Genomic DNA, 24,764 nt, shown 5'->3' on the forward strand with positions numbered 1-24,764 from the left:
TCCATCCTAGCCTTCGATTCAAAATTGTAATATCTATAAAAGGCAAAGGCCTTTCTTTTGTAAAGGGTTAGATGGTTAGGTAGTTAGAGATTGTTAGATAGTTAGATTTAAGAGTTAGAATAGGTTAGATCTTAGCAGTGGCATAGAGATGTTGCAGAAATTGTTGTAATAGGCAGCTGAAATCAATATATAGACATTGAATTGGTGTTTATTGTCTTGTTTTCATTCTGTTTGCATGGTTTCTCTCAACATTTTAGATAGATCTTTCTATTTTGGGTGTGCAGGTATTTGATAGATTCAGGCTCATACCATTGAGGATATATTGATTGTGTATCCTTTTGTATGGTTAACCTGAGCCTTTAATTGTGATTAGTTCAATTGTAGGTGTCCGTTTGAGCTGCGCCATAATTGGGTGCTTAGCCGTGCGTCTCCAGTCTGAAAATCTTCCAAGTCCCTTTGAAGATTGCACCGTTCTTGCAAGGTTGTGAGCTATTCTGGTCAAGCAGAAATTGGTTATGTTGAATCCATCTACCCGCATACCCGTGTTGTTAGTTTTAGATCTCCTAACCCTTTCCTTTTGCTCTTTATTGCATAATTCGAGAATCACAACAGACCAGTTTGTTGCAAATCGTAAGTCCCCTTGTGTTTCCAGCAAAATCACATCAAACCACTGAGTAGTCCCGCAGTCAAGACCTGACAAAAGAAACCTTGAGGTTGTCCCCTTTGATCAAATATAAAAAAATAGCATTAGGGACTTCCTTATCTCAAGAGAGGATAGGATACTCAGCTGGTTATTCTATTCTGCGTTGGCCGGATGAAGTCGCAAGTTCAGCGATTTTAGACACGTCAACACTGTACTAAATTGATTGTCTACTGTTCCACCTTCAAAATGTGTACCAACATCTTCATTTTGATTGTTTTCAGGGGTATTTCTAGCATTGTTACTTGCTGTCCCAACTTGCACACTAGTAGAAGTTGACTGATCAGCACTTTTAGCTTGGCTTTCTTCACCTTTTCATCTCCTTCATAGGCATTCTTGAGTTTATCCCACACGACTTCAACAATATCACAGTGCATGACTTTAACAAATTCAGATTTTGACAATCCACACAGTATAACATTCATAGCTTTAACATTGCTTTCAAATGCTTTATTTTCGTCAGCAGTGGATGGTGGATTTTGAGGAGGTGTATAGTCTGACACCACACTGTTCTAGACATCAAGTATGCTCACATTCCGACACACCAAAAGGCGTAGTTAGAGCCATCAAACAAAGGAGCTCTATTCATTGCAAGTCTTGTAGAGCATTCATCTTGGTGTGCAAATAGGATCAACCCTCAAGCTTTTAATCTTTATCAAAAGGCACCTACAGACGCAAGAGTTATCGCTGGGCTGCAGATCCCAGTGAATCTAGCTCTGCAAATCAGCAGTTTGCTGTCCTAGCAAGTACAATTTTTACAGTTCCAGCAGTTAGAACTCCCGTTCCTATTGTAACTCAGGTAAATCAGCCACAGATGGCTCACAATCCACCCGCTCCAAATGGTGCCACTTGGTTGGTGGACAATCCATCGCCCATCATTTACCCAACGTACCATGATATGCCTAAGAGCCCGGACATATTTTGTTCCATTTTTCATGCAAATGATCCGAACAGAACAACAGAAGAACATATCAAGATATTCAAAGATGCGTTACGCAATAGACAGATTTAGTATGCAGACGTTGCATGTAGACTTTTCCCTTATTCACTGGGAGAAGACGCATTTTACTGGTTTATCCATTTGCCAATATCTTCTATTAATTATTGGGAGAAGCTGAAAACAGCTTTTACGGGAAAGTATGGTATCCCTATAACCCCGACAAAGCTATACAGGCAGTTTGTAGAGGTCAAAAGGCAAGGACATGAGCTGATCAGTTCCTTCAATAACAGGTTCCATAAAGCCTTTACCCGATTGCAAGATCCGTATGTGGTAAGTGATGCTTCGGCGAGGGAAATCTACTATTCAGCTCTGGACTACCTAACGGCTATGTTTGTTTGATAGTCACACCCCGCACTGACCACATTAACTGAAGCCTATGCTAAGGCTATGGAGATCAGCAAAGGACTAGGCCAAAACATCGCCGGACCATTGGTGCAATTAGGACCTCTTGCTATGCCCAAGAAATCAGCCAGGCTTTGGCTCACCAAACGCTTGTTATGAATCCAATTCCGCAACTGGCATATCAGCCTTAGCAGTCTACCAATCAGTTGGTGCTTCATCTAGGACCACCCATATCCCAGATCCCTCCTAAACAGCCCATATATCTGCAAAACACCACAGTGTCGTCTAGAACCCAAGAGGAGAAGGATGAAATGCGAGAGCTGACTGACCAAATGAAGAAGCTCTTCTCTGAGGTCACTTATCTACGAAATCAGAATAACCAATTGCAGAATAGTCAGAGGAACCAGCAACAAGGTCAGCACCAAGGCCAATACCAAAACCAAGGATATCAACGACCCACAATGGTGTGGAACACCCGTCCCAACAACGGAGGAGTCCCCACTCCGCTTGATAACCCGCCAGCATCAGAAAACAGGCCAACAGACAGGGTATTTTTTGGCAGAGGCAGCTCTTTCTAATTGGTGCAGGTTGCATAATACTAACCAACACTCAGAGTTGCAATGCGACGAGTTTCAGGTTGCAGCAAATATATTCCAGCGGGAAGTTGAGAACACAATGCCTCAGCCAGTACTTCCTCCCTCCGGATTTGAAATAGTGCCGTCACCAAGGTACGATACAACACTTGTCTTGGAGACCTACATTCCCTCGTTCTTCTTCCCTAACCAGGATGAAAATGAGGTGGCAGACCCAAATCAACCTGCTGATGTGAATGCATTTCAGCAGTACCAACGCGGCAATCGAGGATATTACAACAATAACAACTAGAACAGCAATAGTGGCCCTTACACTACTTCCACGCCTCCCAAGGATATCCAAGTTCCTCCAGACCAGAATGCCAACAACAACCGGAATTATCCTAAGGCATCGCAGCAGTATGTGAGCCAAGGTCAGCGGCAAAAGACGCAAGCCCCTCTGAGAATACTTACTCCACAGAATCAGCCGACTGCTACTGTAAATCAGGGCTCCAGTGATAAGCCATCTAGTAATATAGAGATTACTAAACTAGGCCAGTTGGTGGCAGATGAATTCAAGAAGATCAAGGTCAGCTTATCCCTTGCTGAACTGATGAAAGTCTCTGAAGTTAGAGACGTGGTCTTGAGCAGCCTTAGGGAACCCTCGCCAGTTCAGTCCAAAGGAACCGATGAGAACTCCGGACAGAGAGTACTGCCAGGACAACCCCAGAAGATCAGCAATGAGGTAAGAGGACCAACAAATCCTAGGGGTGCAACAATAAATTATGCTGCGCCGCCTGAGTTCTCAAATGATCAGCCTATGGAGACTGGTTTTGGAGTGCGTACACGAGGCAGAACTCAGGACATCTCAATCATGAACAATGACACCCTGCCATCAGAGCCTACTATTAGTTTGTTCATTGAAAAGCTAGAACCCCCGCCTTTCCTCCTAACTCTCAGAATCTTTGGTAAGAACTTGCACAACTGTCTGATAGACTCAGGAGCTTCAGCTAATGTTATGCCTCTATCAGTGTGCAGCTCTCTAGGCCTAACCCCCACCAAGACTAACCGAAAGGTTACTCAATTAGATAAATTTGAATTGATGGTAGTAGGGGAGTTAAACAATATACACATGCAATTGACAGCAGATCTGCATATCCAGATGTACATTGATATCCAACTAGTGGACATCCCGGGAGCAAATGGCATGCTGCTTAGCCGAGATTGGACCCGCATCCTTAACGGCTGGCTGCATGCTAGTTTCACTCATATTTGGCTACCATGGAGAGGGGTAGCAAACCAGATCCGGATTGAGTCCGAACCTAGGCTCAAATTGATGATTACGGAATATAACCAGGCCAATGAGACCTTGTTTCTAGAGTCAGACATGAGCACATACCGGGCTGATGTAAGCTCAACAAACGAAGTTTTGTTGGTACAATGCTCAAATCCAGTCCAAAATCTAGAAGGAATTGTAGAGAGTTATGATAAAGAGATCCCGTCACCAGAGGAAAGTGAGCTATTCAGCAGCTTTAGGGAGTTTTTCTGCAAATCCACGGAGCAGATGCTTCATCTCAACTGTCAAGATTCTATTAAGGATCTACTTTTGACCAGCTGGTGTAGAGTTCACAATGCCGTCCATTCAGAAATAACATGCTCATTATGTAGAACAACATTAAATCAAGTATTGAAGAGACATTTGGAGGTGCTGCAAACCCACACTCTCAGGTTAGAAGACACCGCTTTCCCTGAGATTCTTGAAAGGAGGCCTCTTGAGCAAGAAAAGTATGAAATAATAGGCCCAACAACCGCAACCGATAAGGCAGCTGGCCTGAATCAGACTTGGACTCTAAGGTTTGATGGTTCAAAGTCCAAGCGAGGAGCTGGAGCAGGGGTAGAACTGATAAGCCCTACCGGTGAAACCTATTTGGCCTCCTACCGACTGCAGTTTCATTGTACCAATAATATAGCAGAGTATGAATCTTTGATTCATGGTTTGCTGCTAGCCATCAAGAAAGGAGCTCAGATCTTGCATTGTTTCGGAGATTCCGAAGTGGTAGTCCGGCAAGTGCGAAAACAATATACCTGCCATGACAAGAGACTTAGTGTCTACCGCAACCGTGTGTGGGACATAATGGAAAGTTTTAATGCTTTCAACATCAAAGCCATATTCAGATCACAGAACCAGGTTGCTGATTCATTGGCACAGGCCGCAAGTACGCTCGAGCCTCTATCAATGCAAAGTTTAAAGAAATTTACAGTGGAGTTAACATCAGTCCCATCAGTTCCGAACAATGTTACTAATTTCCAGGTGTTCGATGATGATAACCACATCATTGACTTCATTACAAGCTCTAATGTGTTTGCAACACAAATTATTGATGAGGAAGAACCTCAAGAAGTTGAGATTGACATAGAAGGAGTCTTGAATCTCAGGACAAATACCATTCCTAGAGGTATGGTACAGCTGGAAAGGATTTTCGACTGGGACCAACTCAAGTCTCGCAAGGAAGGTGCTTTTGAGGGAGGCGCCTGCGATAGGATCAACGTTGGCACGCATGAGAATCAAAAGAACGTGCTGATTGGCAAGGTATGTACATCTCAAGAGAGATGGAATCCTCAAGAACATGAGGGAATTCCCAGATATCATTGCTTGGGGGTATGAGGATCTCAAAACTTATGACACTTCGGTAATAACTCATACCATACCCCTTAAGCCAGACTCAAAACCTTTTAGACAGAGGCAGTGGCCAGTGAATGCCCTCCTCGAGCCTTTAATCTATCAAGAAGTAAAGAAATTACTGGCTGCTCGCATCATCTTTCCAGTACGACATTCTACTTGGGTCGCTAACCTTGTTCCCGTAAGGAAGAAGAGCGGTGAAATCAGGTTGTGTGTCGACTTCCGCAATCTAAATAGAGCATCAGAAAAAGATAACTACCCGCTGCCCTCCCTTGATGAAGTCCTGCAAATGGTCAATGGATCCCAGATGATGTCTTTCCTAGATGGTTATTCTAGGTACAACCAAGTAATGGTCGAGTATGAAGACCGACTCAAGATTGCATTCACCACCAAGTGGGGAATATTTGCTTATAGAAGAATGCCTTTTGGTTTGATCAACGCAGGAGCTACATTTCAGCGCGCCATGGACATCGTATTTAAGGATCTTGTAGGCCGCTGCATCATTATTTATATGGATGATTTAACAGTTTTCTCCAAGCAAAGGGCGGATCATGTGAGTGATCTGCAGAAAGTTTTTCAGCGCCATCGTCAATTCGGGATATCTCTAAATCCCAAGAAGTGTATGTTTGGCGTGACGAAGGTAAGCTTCTTGACCATGTTATTTCAGAAAGGGGGATATCAATCGATTCTGATAGGATCAAAGCCGTACTGCAGATTAATCTCCCCGCAAGCAAAAAAGAACTTAAGTCATATTTCGGGAAGATAAATTTTGTTAGGAAATTTATAACTGGATTTGCTGAAATAGTTCGCCCTCTCAATGATATGCTAAAGAAAGACGCTAAGATAGAATGGACCCCAGTGACCAAGAAGGTGTTCGAAGAGATCAAACAAGCTATTGTCCAGGCGCTAGTTTTGGTAAGCCCCGACTACCTAAGGCCGTTTTACATATATTCCTTCGCTTCTGAACACACCTGTGCAGCAATTCTGACTCAGCGAAAGGAAGAAGAGGGAGAACACCCAATAGCATTCATGAGCACTCCGCTGAAGGAGGCTGAATTAAGATACCCGAATATTGAAAAACAAGCTTATGCGTTGGTTAGTTTGGATGGAAACTTCACCAGATGGATGTTAAGAGTGCATTTCTCAATGGTGAGTTGCAAGAAGAAGTTTATGACTCAACCTCCTGGCTTCAAAGTTCCTGGTAAGGAACATCAAGTTTGCAGATTGATAAAAGCCCTATATGGCTTGAAGCAAGCCCCTTGGGCTTGGTATTTCAAGATTGATTAGTATTTGGTTGAATATGGTTTTCACCGCAGTCCCTCTGACACTAATCTGTATGTCAAACTCTCTCGTGATGATATCCTCTTTCTTGTTGTCTACGTGGATGATTTGATCATCACTAGTAACAGGACTTGTGCCAAGCTTTGGACATGACAAATTTGGGGCTTCTCCATTATTGCGTAGGTGTCAAAGTGTGGTAGACTGATGACAATATCTTTATTTCACAGTCCAAGTATGCCTGCAGTTTGCTTGACAAGTTTCGAATGCAGGATTGTAAACCTGCTTCCACACCTATGGAGAAAGGGCTGAAGTTATCAGCCGAGTCTGATTCACCTGCAGTAGATGAAACCGAATTCAAGCAACTAGTAGGCAGCCTCATCTACCTCACTACCACTAGACCTGACATCTTTTTTGCTGTCAGCTACATCTCTCGCTTCATGACAGCCCCAAAAGCTAATCATTGGATTGCAGCAAAGCGAGTGCTGCGATATGTGAAAGGCACTTCAGATTATGGCATTCTGTATGGCAGGTGCAACGATCCAAAGCTGATTGGTTATACTGACTCAAATTGGGCAGGACCAGTGGATGACAGAAAATCCACTTTTGGGTATGTATTCAGTCAAGGCCGCATGCGAGGTAGTAAGAAGCAACAAGCCGTGGCTCTTTCCTCAACCGAAGCTGAATACCAGGGAACAGTCAAGGCCACATGTGAGGCAGTTTGGCTCCGAAGGATGCTTTCTGACATGCAGATGCCGCAAGTAGATCCCTCCCCCTTGTATACTGATAATCAAGGGGTGCTCAAATTGGCCAAAAATCCAGTCTTCCATGAACGTACCAAGCATGTCGAACTTCATTGTCACTACATCCGCAAGCTGGTAGAAGACGGATCAGTTCAATTGCAATATGTTCCGACAGCGGATATTCTCACCAAGTCTTCGAGCCTGGATAAATTTGTAAAATTCAATGGGCAACTTGGTGTTTTTGATAGATTGACCATTAAGGGAGGGTGTTAGAATAATATTTAATATTATTATTGTTAATGGTCAATAATGTAATTGGTTGTTAGACATCTTAAATGTCTACAGTAACAAGTAGTTAGAAGTAGGTAGTTAATTAATAGCTACAATATTTTGTAACTTCTTTATAATGTAATCCTTCTTACTCAGTTAAGATGAATGAAGTATTTTACCAGTGAATCTGATTTTCACACAATTTCCCTCCAATCATCTAATCATGCAACCTCCCTTTCTTTAAATTAATTAAATAATTTTGTTATTTAATTAATTGCAAATTTATAACTTTAATTAAATAATCTTTATTATTTAATTAAATTCAATTTCTAGTTTCCCACAATTGAATAATTGCTTTAAATTATTTAATTGTCTAAATTATTCTTTTCTAATGTAAATATAAAAAAAATTCAAATCTTCCGAAATTCTAATTTCAATTAATTTCAAATAAATGTGCATGTCATTTCATGATTTGGAAAATCAAAATTCAAATAAAATGGAAATTAAATGCAATTTCATGCCAATTTCCTACAACACATGTCTAAATTCCTAACTGGCACTAACTCTGAGTTCAACTATCAATCACCTTTTTTGACTAGGCAATCAAATCAGTCAACTAATCAGTTAACTTAGTTAACTCTCAATCACCTTTCTAACTCTCAATCAACTTTTTCGAACAGACTCATCTAATCAATTACCTCCCCAATCTATCCAGTTCATCGATCAATCAATTCTGTCTCAACTGATTTCAACCATTGATCGATTCAATTTTCAAATGCATCTCGACCGTCCAAATTTTCTCTCCAAATTGAGCATCAATCTCCCATTTTCAATAACCACTTTCTTTGAATTTCTTGTGTCGTTTTTATGCAGGATTTCTAGTGCAATACTTAGAGCCATACAACCACGAGAATTGATAAGAGCAATGGAAGCAGATTGATTCAACAAAGAGGGAGTTTTACTTTATTAGATTTTGTGTTGTTTTGAATTTAATCATTTTTCATTGTAATTATGGATTGATCTAATTAGAGTTTGGGTTTTTGGTGGTTAGACCTGTAATATTTGATTAGCAATGTCAATTTCCCCCATAAAACAGGCATAAGAGATTACTGCACAGCTAATAAAAAGACAAGTAAGCAACCAAATAGCTGAAGCTGACACACACCTTGCTAAACCAGGCAGGTAATCAAGCAGCTCAAGCTGCTCAACCAAGCACACAGGGAGCTCAACCAAAATTCACAAACAACATTTTAACCCACTCAACAGGCCTTTGACATCAATGACAAATATTCCAACATATATTAACATTACTATTAAATTCAGCATAAGAACATTATCAGGTTTCATATATTAAGCATACATATTAAACACATCCTCATGCATACCACCGAGAACAAGGATGTTACTGCCTGTAACTTAATAACAGTTCTGATCTGATCTGATTCATGGTGATGTCACTGGATGCTTTTGATTCCTTTCCTTTATATCTCTCAATGTGAGGGAGAGGTCACACCTTTTCATCATGTATGTCCTTTGGCAAGAGACACACCCTTTCACCATTGGCAGCCTTTGAAAGAGTGTAACTTTTCATTATTTCTACCCTTTGAAAGGACACAACCTTACACAATCAGATCTGCACTTCTGATTCCCAAATTATCCCCCCTTCAAATGAGTTCTCTTCTCCCTTTTATACCTCATATTTGGGGAAGTCACAACTTATCATTTCATGCCTTTTGACCATTCATTAACTTTAATCAAATTCTAATTATATTTAATTATGTTCTTTTATATTTTAATTTAATTTTTTATTTTTATTCTTTTGTATTTTAATTTTATTATTAAATTATATTTCAAAGTGGGGACATTACAGTCCGCCCCACCTAAGATTGCTTGTCCTTGAGCATTATCAGTTTTAATTATCTCAAACTGAGTCATCTACTAATTTGAGGATTCCCCAAATCAACCTTTGGGAATTTGTAATCTTTCATGTGATATAATTAGCTTCTTCTATACACTCTAAGATAGTTTAGGAATTGGAGGCTCTATACCAAGTGATGTTTCTTTCATTATCTTGGTTATGTCCACTTGTGCTGACATGATAGACATGTTGGAAACGCATCAGTTCAAACATAGAGCATACACATGAAAACACGAAACATACACACAAATACACATGCTGTTAGATTTATTGATTCATTTTTACCATGCAGGATGGCAGGACCAAAGCTCTGATACCAATTGTAATGTCCCCTATTTATAGGGTGTCAATTTCCAAAGGGAAACATACATTACTACCTACCATGTTACTGTAATTATGAATTAATGACTAGCATTGCTCATAGTACAGTTAGGCATTGTCCTTATTCAGGCCTAATCTTAATCCCTTTCTAATTTCTAATCCTGGATGGAAGACTTACTTGTCTAGGGCGCGATGATACCATCTCCCTAATGCAGTGAACGTCAGTCCATTCACCCTTGGGGCCTGCAGTCCAGATTTTAGGATCATGAGTTGTCTCACCCTTGGGCTCATCTATCACAAGATGGTTTTACTCCACCTCTCCCTAACAGCATCACGCCACTCCTTAGGAAAAAGGAATTAGAAGTGGTTAAGAGCTTGGGACTACAAATATGTCAATATCTTGTTGTACTATAAATTTATATGAAATTAAGTATGACTGTCATACATATTGCAGTCTATATTAATATTACTATTAAATTCAACATAAGAATATTATCAGGTTTCATATATTAAACATACATATTAAGCACATCCCTATGCATACCACCAAGAACAAGGATGTTACTGCTTGTAACTTAATAACAATTCTGATCTGATCTGATCCATGGTGATGTCACTGGATGCTTTTGATTCCTTTCCTTTATATCTCTTAATGTGAGGGAGAGGTCACACCTCTTCATCATGTATGTCCTTTGGCAAGAGACCCCCTTTCACCATTAGCACCCTTTGAAAGAATGCAACTCTTCATTATTTCTGCCCTTTGAAAGGGGCACAACCTTACACAATCAAATCTGCACTTCTTATTTAAATCAGATCTGCACTTCTGATTCCCAAATTATCCCCTCTTCAAATGGGTTCTCTTCTCCCTTTTATGCCTCATATTTGGGGAAGTCACAACTTACCATTTCATGCCTTTTGGCCATTCATTAACTTTAATCAAATTTTAATTATATTCATTTATATTTTAATTTAATTATTATTATTTATTATTAAATTATATTTCGAAGTGGGGACATTACAAATATAGCATTTGAAGGTATCACAAAGAGAGCAGAGACAAGTGGGCATCTCTGCCTAATAGACTTTTACAGAGGAAAGGGGTCAGGTAGGGAGCCATTGACATCAACCTGAGTGTAGCATCTTTCAACAATTTATTGGCCATTTGACAATATCCTTTTGGGAAGCCAAATGCTTCAAGGGTCATTGTCAAGAATGACCACTCCACTCTATCATATGCTTTTTCAAAATCAAGTAAAAAAATGCCAGTGTTTTGTTTAGAGTTCTTGGCCCATTACATAGCCTACCAGCTAGTGATGAGGTTTTGAAGGATGCATTTGCCTATAATAAAGCCAGTTCAGGTAGAATTAATGAAATTGGGCTGGATATTTACAAATCTGAGAGCAATTATTTTGGCTAAGATCTTGTATGAAACATTTAACAAAGTTATAGGTCTCCAATTTTTTATTAGAGACCTATCACCATCCTTGGGGAGTAATTTAATAATACCTTTATTAATATTAACACCCAAAGAGCCTTTGTTAATGGCTTTAAAATATATCTGAAGTAGGTCATCAGGAATCCAATTAATGCTTTCTTTGTAAAACTCAATAGGCAGTCCATCAGGTGTGGGATTTAATGTGTTTTTTTGTAATCAAAGGTCATGATTTAGTCCTTCCATGTTGTTAATCAATGGTCAACAATTATTTAGGCACATCCACATGGATCATGCCTTTATTGAGGTTTGCACTAACATAGTATAATATTATACTAGGTGAATAAAAAATGTGGGTGGATATATTTAAATAATTGGCAAAAACTATTTGAATATATCTTTGTAAGTTTGTTGGGTGATTGGTTTTGCACCTACATAGAATGTTTGGTGTTGCAATCATGTCTCCTAAAAAGTAGGATCATAATGTACTATGTAAATGTGTATATATATTTGTTTTGATGATTGAATAAAATATTCTGATCTTACATGTATTTGTATTGCAAAATCTATCATTACCCGCCTAAACTGTTGTATACAATAATTTCTTTTATTACTAGTATTCAAGTGTATGCTGTGGCTCTTCATAATTCGGTGTTCATAGCTCCTTTTGTTTTATTCTAGGTTGTCGGTTCGGGTTCGAGAGCCCGGTTCACCGGTTGGCAAAATCTGAAATGGGTTTTGGGTTTGTTAGTACAAAAACAATGTAGAAATTATATATATTGGCAAATTGCTACCTAAGGGGGTAGCTCCTTTTCCATAAAACATAAAAAAAAAATTACATAAGATCAGCAGATTGTAAACCTGGACTCCTTTGGCCTTGATGACCTCCTTGGCACGCTCAATCTGCTCTGGGGGAAACAAATTCCCATTTACACCCATCATGTATTCATAAGTTTCCGTGTTATTTCTAGTCACTCATTGCCAATACAGTGTCTGTCATATTCCCATCCTTGATGACCTCTTCAATGTTAAATGCATTTGCCACCTTTCGCTGGAAGGATTTCTTCTTAAATCTCCCTAGGGTTCCCATAGCAGGCTCACATAGGTTGGGGGTAACTAGTCGCCTGACTGCCTTCTTTGTCATCTCAGTCTCCCGTCGATTTTGGTGATGTTATACACAAATCACTCCAAAAGTTTGGCACTGTGCACATGGGATCCCTCCAGAACTTTGGTCCGGATAATCCTGCGAATGGTGTCTTCCTCCACATCGCCATTGAAGTAAAAAATTGACTTCAATTGCTCTTTTACCCATTCGGGAATGTTGATGAATTCCACTTCCCCATTGCTCGACATAGATGAACTTGCCATCAACTCAATCATCTATGCCTCCCAGTTCTGAGCATTGTGCATTTTATAGACGAAAATTATCCCTTCGACCATCATTGCATATCTAACCAAATCCCGAAGGGATCAAAACTAATCTCCAAGTGTACTGCATTCCTGCCAAGTTACTGCTCCAAATTGCCGTTCCTGCCGTTCATACTGCAATGGAGGCATCTAGAGGTGGCACATCAATTGAGAGGGTCAGTCCATTCTAGGAAGATGTGATGTTCGATATGATGGAGTTGCAGTTTCGATCAATGGTACATTTTGATAAGAAGTTTGCTTTTGTGTTCCCTTCATGAAAAAACATGTTTTATTGTATAATCCAGTTCCTCCAAAATGTCTCAGATCGCATTAAGCCACATTGTAGATTTCCAACTTGGAGTTTTTCTAGTGATAATTACTTGAATCACATTGAAGGAGTCACCTTCAATGCCAACCTATCAAAGATTTTTCTCCCTGCATAGCTTAAGGCTGCCAAGAAGAGCTGTATACTCAGCATCATTATTGGTACCATCTGGGAGTTTGACCAAACCTCCCTAGATAAAATTTGCTTTCTGATTATGAAACCGGGACTAGATGGTCCAGGTTTGCCCCTGGATGCCACATCAGGTAGAATAGTGACAATGCGTTTCCACATGCTTGGTTCTTTCATGGAAGACTGGATTCTTGGTGAGTTTGAGCACTCCCTGATTATCACAGAACAAGGGAGTAGGACCTGCCTGGGAGACATGCATATCCGCAAGCATTCGTCAAAGCCAAACCGCCTCACAAGATGCCTTAACTGCTCCCCGATACTCCGCTTTTGTCGAGGAGAGAGCCACTGCCTGTTGCTTCTTACTAGTCCATGTGACAGCACCAGATCCCAAACTAAACACATACCCTGCTGTAGACTTACGGTCATCAACCGAATCTGCCCAGTTAGAATCTGTGTAACCACTGAGTATAGGATCAGAACTCCGAGTGTACAGAAGTCCATAATCAGGAGTGCCACTCACATAACGCAGCACACGCTTCGCTGCTATCCAATGGTCAGCCTTGGGAGCTGTCATGAAGCGTGAAATGTAGCTCACTGCAAAACTGATGTCAGGTCTAGTGGCAGTAAGGTAAATGAGGCTGCCCACTAGTTGCCTGAATAGAGATTCATCCACAACTGGTGAGGATGACTGAGCTGAAAGTTTGAGCCCGGGTTCCATAGGAGTAGAGACAGGTTTGCAATCCTGCATTCTGAACCTGTCCACAAGACTTCTGGCATACTTGGACTGAGAGAGAAAGATACTGTGCTCAGTCTGCCAGACTTCAACTCCTAAGCAGTAATGAAGAAGTCCCAAATCTGTCATATCAAAGGTGCGGCACAAATCCTGTTTGATCCCAGTGATCAAATGTGCTGAACTGCCAGTAATGATTAAGTCATCCACATAGACAACTACAAACAGAATATCATTACTAGAATGCTTGATATACAAGTTTGCATCAGATGGACTCCGCTGAAAACCATGATCTGTCAGATACTTATCAATTTTCATGTACCAAGCCTGAGGAGCTTGTTTCAGACCATAGAGTGCTTTGACTAGTCTACAGACCTTCTGTTCTTGACCAGCAACCTTGAATCCTGGGGGTTGCATCATGTAGACTTCTTCCTGTAAGTCACCATTCAAAAACGCACTCTTGACGTCCATTTGATGGACTTTCCAACTGAACTGGGCTGCCAAGGCAAGAACGAGCCGTATGGTACTCATTTTAGCTGTAGGAGCAAAAGTCTCCTCATAGTCAATGCCTTCTTTTTGTGAGAACCCACGAGCAACAAGGCGAGCCTTATACTTGTCTAAGGTTCCATCAGCTTTGTATTTTACTTTGTACACCCATTTGCAGCTAATGGACTTCTTCCCTGAAGGAAGATCAGAAAGGGCCCAAGTGTGATTCTTCTGAAGACTTTAGAACTCAGCTTCCATAGCCTGTTCCCACTTAGGTATACCTTTAGCCTTTGAGTATGTCTGAGGCTCAAAAACACTGTGTATGTTAGCCATGAGAGCAAAATTGACTGTATGCTGTTGTTTGCTCTTATTACGGGAGGTTCTACTCTCAATGAGCTCAGTATCCCTGAGATCACCAATGGTCTTGGCCCACCATTTAGGCCGGAGAGTAGAAGTGCGAACATCTGGAGAAGCTGGAGGAGGCTCAGGATCAGGTACAGGAGCAGCAAGAGGAGGATTATTCTCCGGAGGGAACTCAGGTAGTGCATCATCGAAAATAGATTCTGCATCATCCCTCCCATCAGGCGAACCTAATGGAATAAGAACACTGTGAGGCTGATCCTCAGAACTCTGCTCAGAAGAAGGGGACTGAAAGAATCCTCTGTCTTCATCAAATACAACATCACGACTGAAGATAAGACGTTCAGTGTCTATATCTATCAGTCTGTAGGCCTTATGGTGATCACTGTATCCTGTCATCATGAGTTTCTGACTTTTAGAATCCAACTTGGAGCGCTTAGCATTTGGAATCCAAACATAGGCAACAGAGCCAAAAACCTTCAGGTGGCTGATCTTAGGCTTCCGACCAGACCAAACCTCTTCTGGAGTCTTCCCCTTAACAGCCTGAGTAGGAGAACGGTTAAGAAGGTAGACAGCAGTAAACACTGCTTCAGCCCAATACTTATTCGGAACACTCCTGTGTTGTAACATAGAGCGAGCCATCTCAACAACCGTACGATTGCGACGCTCGACAACACTGTTTTGCTGAGGAGTGTAGGGTGTAGTCAACTGGCGTTTGATGCCATGGGTATCACAGAAGTTGGAGAATGCAGAAGAACAAAATTCCCCCCCGTTATCTGTCCTAAGAGTAATGATACTATGTCCAGACTCTTTTTCAACAAAGGACTTAAACTTCTGAAAGATACTAAATACATCTGATTTATGTTTAAGAAAGTACACCCACATCTTTCTACTAAAATCATCTACAATAAGCAAAAAGTATTTGCAACCAGTAACAGAAGATGTATTCATAGGACCACAAATATCAGCATGAAGTAATTGAAGTACCTTAGATGCGCGCCAAGACTTGCCATGTGGGAATGAAGTCCGATGCTGTTTGCCAGTTTGACAGGCGCCACATACTCCAAGATGCTGAGTCTGAATATCAGGTAACCCTGAGACAAGTCCCTCCCGAGATAGCTGAGAGAGGTACTGAATGTTGAGATGTCCATATCTCTGATGCCACAAAGTGCTAAGAGGAGAAACACGAGCTGCCAGAGCCACTTCAGGAGAATCACCAGTGTCAAGGAGCCTATATTGGCCATGATCCTCTAGACCAACAGCAACAGTAAGACGAGTCTCCTGATCAATGATGGAGCACTTGTGAGCACTGAACACCACATCTAGTTGAGGAGAATTCCTCATAATCTGGCTGACAGAGAGCAGATTAAGTTCCATTCTAGGAACATAATACACATTCAGAAAAAGGAGAGTCCTGCCACTAGATTGTATCTGAACAGTGCCTCTGCCAACAACTGTATACTTCTCACCTCCGCCAAATACAACGGAATCACTGAAAGGTGAGAAGTTTGTAAACCAGTCACGCCGATGAGAAAAGTGACGTGATGCACCAGAGTCGATGTACCAAGCAGAAGACCTGGCATGATCTGAAGACCTCTTAGCCATAAAGGCATAAAAGGCACTCTTTCTGCTCGGAATGTTCAGCAACATGCGCCTTCTGGTGTGACCCTCCCTGCTTCTTTTGTTCAGAAGCGAGCCTCTGACGGCAATCTTTCTTCATATGGCCGTACTTGTGACAGTAATTGCACTGCACATTCTTCTTCTTAGCTCCATCCTGTGTCTGAGAAGAGCCTTTCTGCTGAGAAGACTGAGAGGATTGAAATTTGCCTTTATCCTTGTGAAAGGATTGGGTTGTGAAGGCATTTTCCGAAGAGGCTGATGTAGTACCACTACCAAATTGTTGTTTCCAGCGATCTTGCTGTAAAAGTTTGGTGCACAATTTTGATTCAGATTTTGACAGCGGATTCAGATTCTGACAGCAGATTCCTTCTGGGTTTTTCACACAAATTTGTGGGTTGTCTTTGGATTTTTCTGGGTCAGCTGAATTTTTTTTTGGGAAACGTGCAAATGGCTTCTCTCACCAATCTGATGTTAGAAGGCAGTCAATGCTTTAATGGTCACAATTACAACATCTGGAAACAGCGTATGTTGACCATTTTTGAATATAGGCGTCTTGACCAGCTTGTGTTGGGAAAAGAGCTTAGTCCTGGTACACCTGGTGCAGATCAAGATAAGTTTGATGAATGCAATCGGGAGGCAGTTATGCTTCTCAAACTCTCAGTGACTGATGATCAGTTACCGCAGATTCCTTCCGGCAAGACAGCTTCCGACATCTAGAAGCACTTGAAGGAACTGCATGAGACATCTGACAAGAGCCGAGCATTCTTTCTAAATTTTCGGCTGACCCAGAAAAATCCAAAGACAACCCACAAATTTGTGCGAAAAACCCAGAAGGAATCTGCTGTCAGAATTTGAATCCGCAGGCTCGAAAATTGAGGCACAAAAATCGAGGCACCCAGAAAAAACGGACAACTACCCAGAATAGAGTTCGAAAAACCCACCACGAATCTGCAAGAAAAAATTGGTTTTCGATAAAAACTGAAAGTTAACACCTGAATCGAAAAATGCCGTCGCCGAAGATGCAGGTTGCGGGGTGCAGATCACGCGTTTGCAGAGGGGGCGAGTTGCAGGTGGTGACACTGGAGGTGGCGACGCCGAAGCCTGCAGACGCGCACAACGCCGAAGTCTGTTGTAGGTCACGGGGGCGGTGGAGGCGACGCCGGAGTGTGTTCGAAGTCCGCGACATCGCACACAGGTCGCGACAACACGCGACGACCTTGCAGGTTGAGAACACAGGTCGCGACAACACGCGACGACCCTGCAGGTTGAGAACACAGGTCGCGGCAACACGCGACGACCCTGCAGGTCGAGAACACAGGTCGCGGGAAGAAAAAAACCGACGATACCACCCCAGAAGATAGGCAAAAAACTTTGATGAATTTTTTTTCAGAAAATAATTTCGAAAATTTCCACTAATTGGAAATTAGGATTAAAAAATTTTCGAAAAAAATTTCTCCTATAGCTCTGATACCATAAAACAATGCGAGACACGCAATGGATTTCAAAGAATTGATTCAATATCAGAATGAGCAAGACGCTCATAAATAATACAAGGATATTTACAAGAATAGCAAGTTTCTAATAAGAAACTGCTGAGAAGATCGAAGATGATCTGACTAAAATAGAATATACACTATTGAGCATTAATACTAAAATTAACATTATTTTAATATTCTATTATTGGCAAGAGTGTCACTTAGCATCTCTTCGACTCTAATTATTTTGTATCTGCTTGGGGGGAATCCAATTTGGCCAAGATTTTAAAGTCTGTTCATCCCAAATAGAATACGACTCATGCTTCATCTCTATAACTGACATTACTATACTCGCAGATGCCCACTTCAATTTCGTTTAAGATTGTTTGTAGTGAAGAAACCTTATTGTTGAAAATTCGATCATTTCTCTTCCTCCATATATGCCAACATATCATTGCAAGTATAGCAGACCATAGTCCTTCCCACACGGACCCAGAATGTAACAAAGTCCAGCTAGAGAATGAATCTTTTAATGTACTTGGTAATGGACCACTCCAGTTCAACTTAATCAAAAAATAAGCTGAACAAGCATCAACGAATTTACATTGGACAAATAAGTGATCCACATCTTCCTCCCATTCTTGACACATAGGGCCCAAATAGCCCATTTTTATCAGACAGTCTCCAGTTAGTACTTTGTTTTGACCTGCTAGCCAAAGCAAAGGCACCAACTTTTGGTAGGATGTTAGAATTCCAACATAGATGCTGCCACTCACATTGGTCCACCTCCCGAGTACACACACACACACAAACACACACTGATGCAGCCTACAAGCAATAATCAAGATTAAAATATTACATAGCATCATAGAAACAACCATAAACTTGTAATCATAGCATCATGATCATACCATCATAGCATCATATACTTCAATTTCACAATAATAATATCGAGTTCAATCATTGTTTCAACAATTGAAACTTTTACCTTTTAAGTTCTAATCATCAAATGGGTTCTCTAAATCATCAACATCATCATCATCATTTGTATCACAAGCAATGTCAATGCCACTTGCACTAATAGTGTTCTTGCTTTTTGAGTCCTCAAATGCAACTGGCTGAGAAGTGGAAGCATCCAAGTTAGTATGCTTTGGCATATACTAAGTTCTCAACGGGGAATGGTATTGGTTCTTTTTGTGATTTGTGATTGTGAAACGAATGATATTGGTCAGTTTTAGTGTTTGTAGACCTTTAAAATGCTTTTTCTTTTAAATGTTAAAAAATGTTTTCTTTTTGGTTGAAAAATGTAGTTTAGGCTTTCACTGTGGCTGGGAGTGCTTGGGCACATCGTTGGACAGCCTGGGTATGTCCTTGCTTTCCGAGGTACCCTGTGGGTATGTCTCATTCCCACTTAGTCCTGTGCCAGGTTTGATTCCTTCCGTTTGTGGTAATGCAGATCATGAAGGTTAAAAATAGAATCTGCCCTGTTATCTGCCCTGTTATGTGCAATTTTTTTTTGTTTTTGTTTTTGGACGAGTTGGGCATTCGGATTCGCCTTGGGTTTGTTCGGGTTCACCTAGAACGAGTCAGCACACCATGCGGCGCACCATAGCCAGACCCACAAGTGGACCGAACCGGGCTAAGTATCGGGTTTGAACCAGATTGTGATGCAGCCTTCCAGGGGGAGAACCCGATATCTTAGGTTTTATTCTTGCGGCAATTGATTTGAACAATGACTCATGAGTGGAGACCAAAACTCTAAAGGACCCTTGACTGAACTATAGGATTGTGCAATCTTTGCTACAAGATCAATCACCAAATCAATTACACACCCTAACCTTTAAGAGTTTTGGGTTTGAATAATCAATTTCATTGAACTTAAATCATAATTATAATAGAATTAAGATCCTAACCCTGATTAGCCCCTAACTGTAATTTTTTGTACCTTAACCCTAACCTTTGGTGAACTTAAATTGTAATTATAATAGAATTAAGATCCTAACCCTAATTAGCCCCTAATTGTAATTAAAATCTAACCTAAACAAAATCTTCAAAATCCTATTTTATATCTTCAAAATCCTATTTTATTCTCTAAATTATTTTAATTGATTGAAAATATTCAATATCTTTATCTTAAATAAAATATTAAAATGTTATTTCAATATTTTATGTGATGTCCCTATCTAAACAATCAAAATATGATAATGCCTGCTCTAAAATAGAATTTAATAATAAATATATATATATATATATATTAAATGGAATCTTAATCATAATAATATAATTTATATTTATAAAATAGTAATATTAATTTCATATTTATCAAATAATAATATAAATTTTACAATATTATATTATTGACAGAATTACAATATCAATATTATAAATACTGCAACAGATAATGAGATCAGAAATAAAGTATTAATATTCAGCCCACTGTGCATCCTGGACCCACCAGCTTGAAAACAATGGTTTAGATTGTTAGTAATTGTTCACCACCAAAATATATTATGGAATATTAAAGGTAATTTCATCCCTTAAGCCTCTGCCTTCAGCAGACAACAGACAGAGCATGTCAGAATATCAGAATAGTGTCAGTTTTGGTCCCTTAAAAACTACATCAAACAATAAGATGTTACATCAGATTTGGGAAGCCTTAGGGGTATCGAAGATTGTTTTCTTTATAGCTCTTATCCATATTTGGTTTGGTAAGAAAGATGAAGAGTAACGTGTTTATTATGGTGTGATAAATAACAAGCACAGATAATTAATTGATATAGACTGAACACGAACAGGCAGTTTGAAAGTAGTATATGCATATCTATATGGAGTAGATCTGAACTGAGTGTATCAGTGTGGTACAGAAACGTTAATAAAAGAGTAGCGATTCATTAATGACCAAGTGGCATATAGAAAATCCATTTCCATAATCGCCATACAAGGGAGGAATCAATAAGTCATATGACTTGGAATAATTAATGATGAGCATCGATATTAATCATGAAGGCAGTAAGTAAATTAATCAATATCCCTTAACTAATCCTCAGACGTTAATGACATAAAACTTAAGGGAATGAAATTACACGAACAAAGAAGGACATGTCTATTCCGGGTGAAAGGATGCCACCGCTCCATATTATGAGATATTTAATAAATAACTATACTCAAGCAAAAGGGATGGAAGTGGGGTTTTTTATTCTTGTATCCCTACATGGATCTGCACATTAGAGCATCTTTTGGTTTAAGTTCAAACAGGTTGCATACATTTCAGAATATATAATTCAAGTCAGGGAAATGGAGAGGAATCAAAGCATCCAGGAAGGTCACCATCGATCAGATCAGATCAGATCCGAACTATTATTAAGTTACAGGCAGTAGCATCTTGTCCTTGGTGACGGGCAAGGGGAACATTAACTACTCTTGATTTTTAGGAAATATATTCAATTATAATAAAATTGTATTTATTAATATATTACAGATCTAATTTAAAATTAAAATTGTTGTTTCAGGATTAAAATAAGGAAAATCCCAAATGGAGACATTACATTTTATTATTCTATTTTTCTTTTAAAATCTAAATAATTTTTAAAATTTCCAAACAAATCTTATCTTATTTTGTAATCCTAAACATAATCTTTTTTTTATTTTTAAATATTATTGTATTTTCTAGATTATTTTAATTAATCAAAAATATTAAAAATCTCTATTTTAAATAAAATTTTATTTTAATATTTTATTATCTTATTATCCAAATTCCATTTTACTTTTAAAATATAGAATAATATTTAAAATATCTTAAATAATATCTGTTGTGAACATAGATGCAGGACTCTTATATTAATTTTATTTATTATTAATGTCATAATAATAATAATAATAATAATAATAATAATACAAAAACTTAATGAAATGAAAAAGTATTTAAATTTATAATTAAAATAGTATAACATGTGGTATAAGAGCAGCATCATAACATGTAATGAGGGTAATATACATCATGTTTTTGATGTTAGAAGAAGCAAAACAAGGATGTTGACCTTTTGCTCTAACAGTCCATAGGTAACATTAACAATTGACAAAACACTTACAAACAAGACACTTCAGCATATCAAAAAACAACTTAAAAGTCTTAACAAAATACTTATAGCAATAAAAGTCTTAGCAAACTATAATAAAAGACCTAAAATATTGAAACCAGCCAACCAATAGCTATTTGAGCACATTGCTCCAATTTTCAGTGAGGAACTTAAAGAATTCCTTATAATCAGTGTTCCACGGAAATGTGTTTCCCCCGTCAGACCTGCGTTTTCAAGACGGGGACGTTTCTGGGACAGGGAGACCGGGATGTGGCGTTCCCCGCCGTCCCGCCACCGCCACCAGTGCTCAACTGGAGACGGGGAAATGTCTCCAAGGATTCGTGGGAGACATCTTGGCATCTCCAAGAATCCTTGGGAAACTCCTTGGGAGACTCCCAGGCGTTTCCAAGACTCTTTGGGAGATTTGCAGGAGTTTCCCGTTCGAACACGTCAAAAAACAATTAATTTAAAAAAAAAAAAAAATTTTGATCGATTTTTGGGGGTTGGGGGGTAACCCTAATTTGACGTGGGCCGTACCCCTTCCCCCAATGCAATACAAAACCACTAAAACTACTGATTTCATTATCATTTCTAATTCTGTTTTTTTTTACCAGCTAGTTTAAGAGGAGAAAAAACTAACTTTCTATAGTTTCATTTGAAATGTAATTCTTCGTATTTAGATTTAGTATTTCAAATTTTACTATTTTATAATTTTACTAACTTTCTATAGTTTCATTTGAAATGTAATTCTTATACTGTTATACATCTTTTGACAACTAGTTTTTTAAGTACTATAAGTATATGTATAACTATATCAGCACCACAACCCCACCACCCCCCACTGCCGTCCCCTCGCCGTCCCCTCGCCATCCCAAAACTTAGGCCCTTTGTCCTTGCGTCCCCAACGGCCGTGGAACACTGTTACAATTTCCTTCTTTTTCAGCATCTTTACCAGACACTTTCTTTTGCATCAGACACAGGGAGTGGTTGAGCTATGCATCACCTTAAGGGAGACACTATTCATCTTAATGCACCATGTTAATATACAACAAAGTAAAAGCTTATCATTATTCTTGCTTGTTTGGGATGCTGGATATTTTTTCTGTGACCCTTCAATCGCTTGCTTTAGTGTCTTTTAGATTTAATGGGTCTGTTTTTATTAAATTACTTTATGCTACTTTCCGTCAAGTAGCTGACTCATTTTGGTTTTCCAATGACCTGGCTTGTAAAATAACTATTCAAGTTTAGGTGTTTTAAACCAGGCATAGACATTTCTTTCATCCTTAAAATTTGCATGGGACCAACCATGCCACTCACATGTAAACAGAAAATCCACTTATACAGTCACATGGGACCATGTCAGTAATGTCTCATTCCTTTAGCTTGCTCACAAAACAATTTGTCTTTTGTTTATTTTCTACATTCAGCTTTAAACAGTTTGAAAAATAACCCCCTGGTCTCTAAAATTTTCATGTTCTTGATGGAATTTGGTCAACTTGTGTAGAACTTTAAAAAAAAATGATCTTTTCTAATTTAGATCCAGATACGGATTTTTGTTGGGTTGATTGCATGTCTTGGTCTTTGAGCAGGTTCGATTTGGCCCCTGCAGCTGTAGATTCCCACAGTATTGTGATTCCCAAATTCAAGTTAGGCAAGTATAACGCAATGTGAAAATAGTGGAACTAAGAAAAATTGCTAATTATATGAGACGAATTGTATCTGATGACGAGTCTTATGTTAAGGCTTGAAACATTGAGGAATTGTGTCTTTGCAACACAGGGCTTTCCAAAAGTTTTGTGTATTATTAACTGAAGAATTGTTAGGCTAATATTGAAAGTTATCAGTGTTCATTGTCTTGGAAAATGTCAAGGAATCAAATGGTTTGACAAATTACTAACACTAACATTATATTTCAAAATGGCTAAGAATCTTATAGAAAGATTTTAATCTCCTAGACATGTCATGTGGTTCACTTGTATGGTTTTGTAATAACACTTGGCAGTTTTGTGCTTTGCTTGATCTACATAATCATGCACGTAGATAGTGGTATCATGTAGTAGGTAGATACAAGATTATGCTACCAAACTTCCTGCACAAGTGAAGAGTGTTGATCTCTTGTTGCTCTATGTTATAACACAATGAGGTATTCATGGTTATATATGTTTGTGATGATTTTCCAAAACTAGATGATGTTGGATTGTTAATAGGTTGAAGATCATATCCTAAAGATGGTTTTTATTGTAGTATGGATAAAATTTTCATTGTATTTTAAACAATTTCCAATAAAAGTATAATGAGTGATGTTGTAAAGGTTGAGTTCTAATTTCAAAAGAGGGGGATTTACTTTTTCTAATTTTTCTTTTCTATCATTTTCTATTTAGTTTTCATAAATGTTGTATACAAGTTGTTATGCTATTGAAATTTCATCATATCTAAAAACTTTTAACATTCATTAGATTAATGTGGAAATTGTTTCTTATTTTCTGATGAGGATTTAGATGAGCAATCTTTTACAAAGGGATATTAGGGTCCCAAGTAGCTCATGGTATAAGCAAGTTGATTAAAAAATAGAAGGTAAATTAATGTGATTTGGTTTACAAAAAAACTAAAAATCAACTAGTAATTAGATTTGATATAAAACCCTAAAAATAAAAGAAAAAAGGGTTGGTAGGGTTTGTGACAGCAAGGTCACGCAATGTATCACAAAACAAGGAAGATAAATCCATGAAGCACAAATAGGAAAGGGAAATCAAACCTGTTGGAAATGTTGTCATTGATGTCAAAGTCATGCCAAGAAGGGTTTTGTTGTCTACCAATATCATCATTGATGCATGGATGAGATTGTTAGAAGGCTGTCAAAAGTGTATTGAAGATTGTTGGTAAGCTTATTGCAATTAGTT

General features: G+C 39.0%; 1 protein-coding gene across 4 annotated transcripts in view; it reads left to right on the plus strand.

Annotated features, from left to right (window-relative positions):
* LOC131060597 (alkylated DNA repair protein ALKBH8 homolog) overlaps positions 1 to 23,813 on the plus strand; it is a 73,359-nt gene extending 49,546 nt beyond the window's left edge. For all 4 annotated transcript variants that reach the window (XM_057993890.2, XM_057993891.2, XM_057993888.2 and 1 more), the window contains one exon: positions 23,454 to 23,813. In XM_057993890.2, coding sequence (XP_057849873.1) covers positions 23,454 to 23,525 — 72 coding nt within the window. In that variant the 3' untranslated portion in view covers positions 23,526 to 23,813. The remainder of the gene's footprint in view (positions 1 to 23,453) is intronic.
* Positions 23,814 to 24,764: the final 951 nt, after the last annotated feature.

Source organism: Cryptomeria japonica, chromosome 2 (assembly GCF_030272615.1).
Source record: "Cryptomeria japonica chromosome 2, Sugi_1.0, whole genome shotgun sequence".
NCBI lineage: Eukaryota > Viridiplantae > Streptophyta > Pinopsida > Cupressales > Cupressaceae > Cryptomeria > Cryptomeria japonica.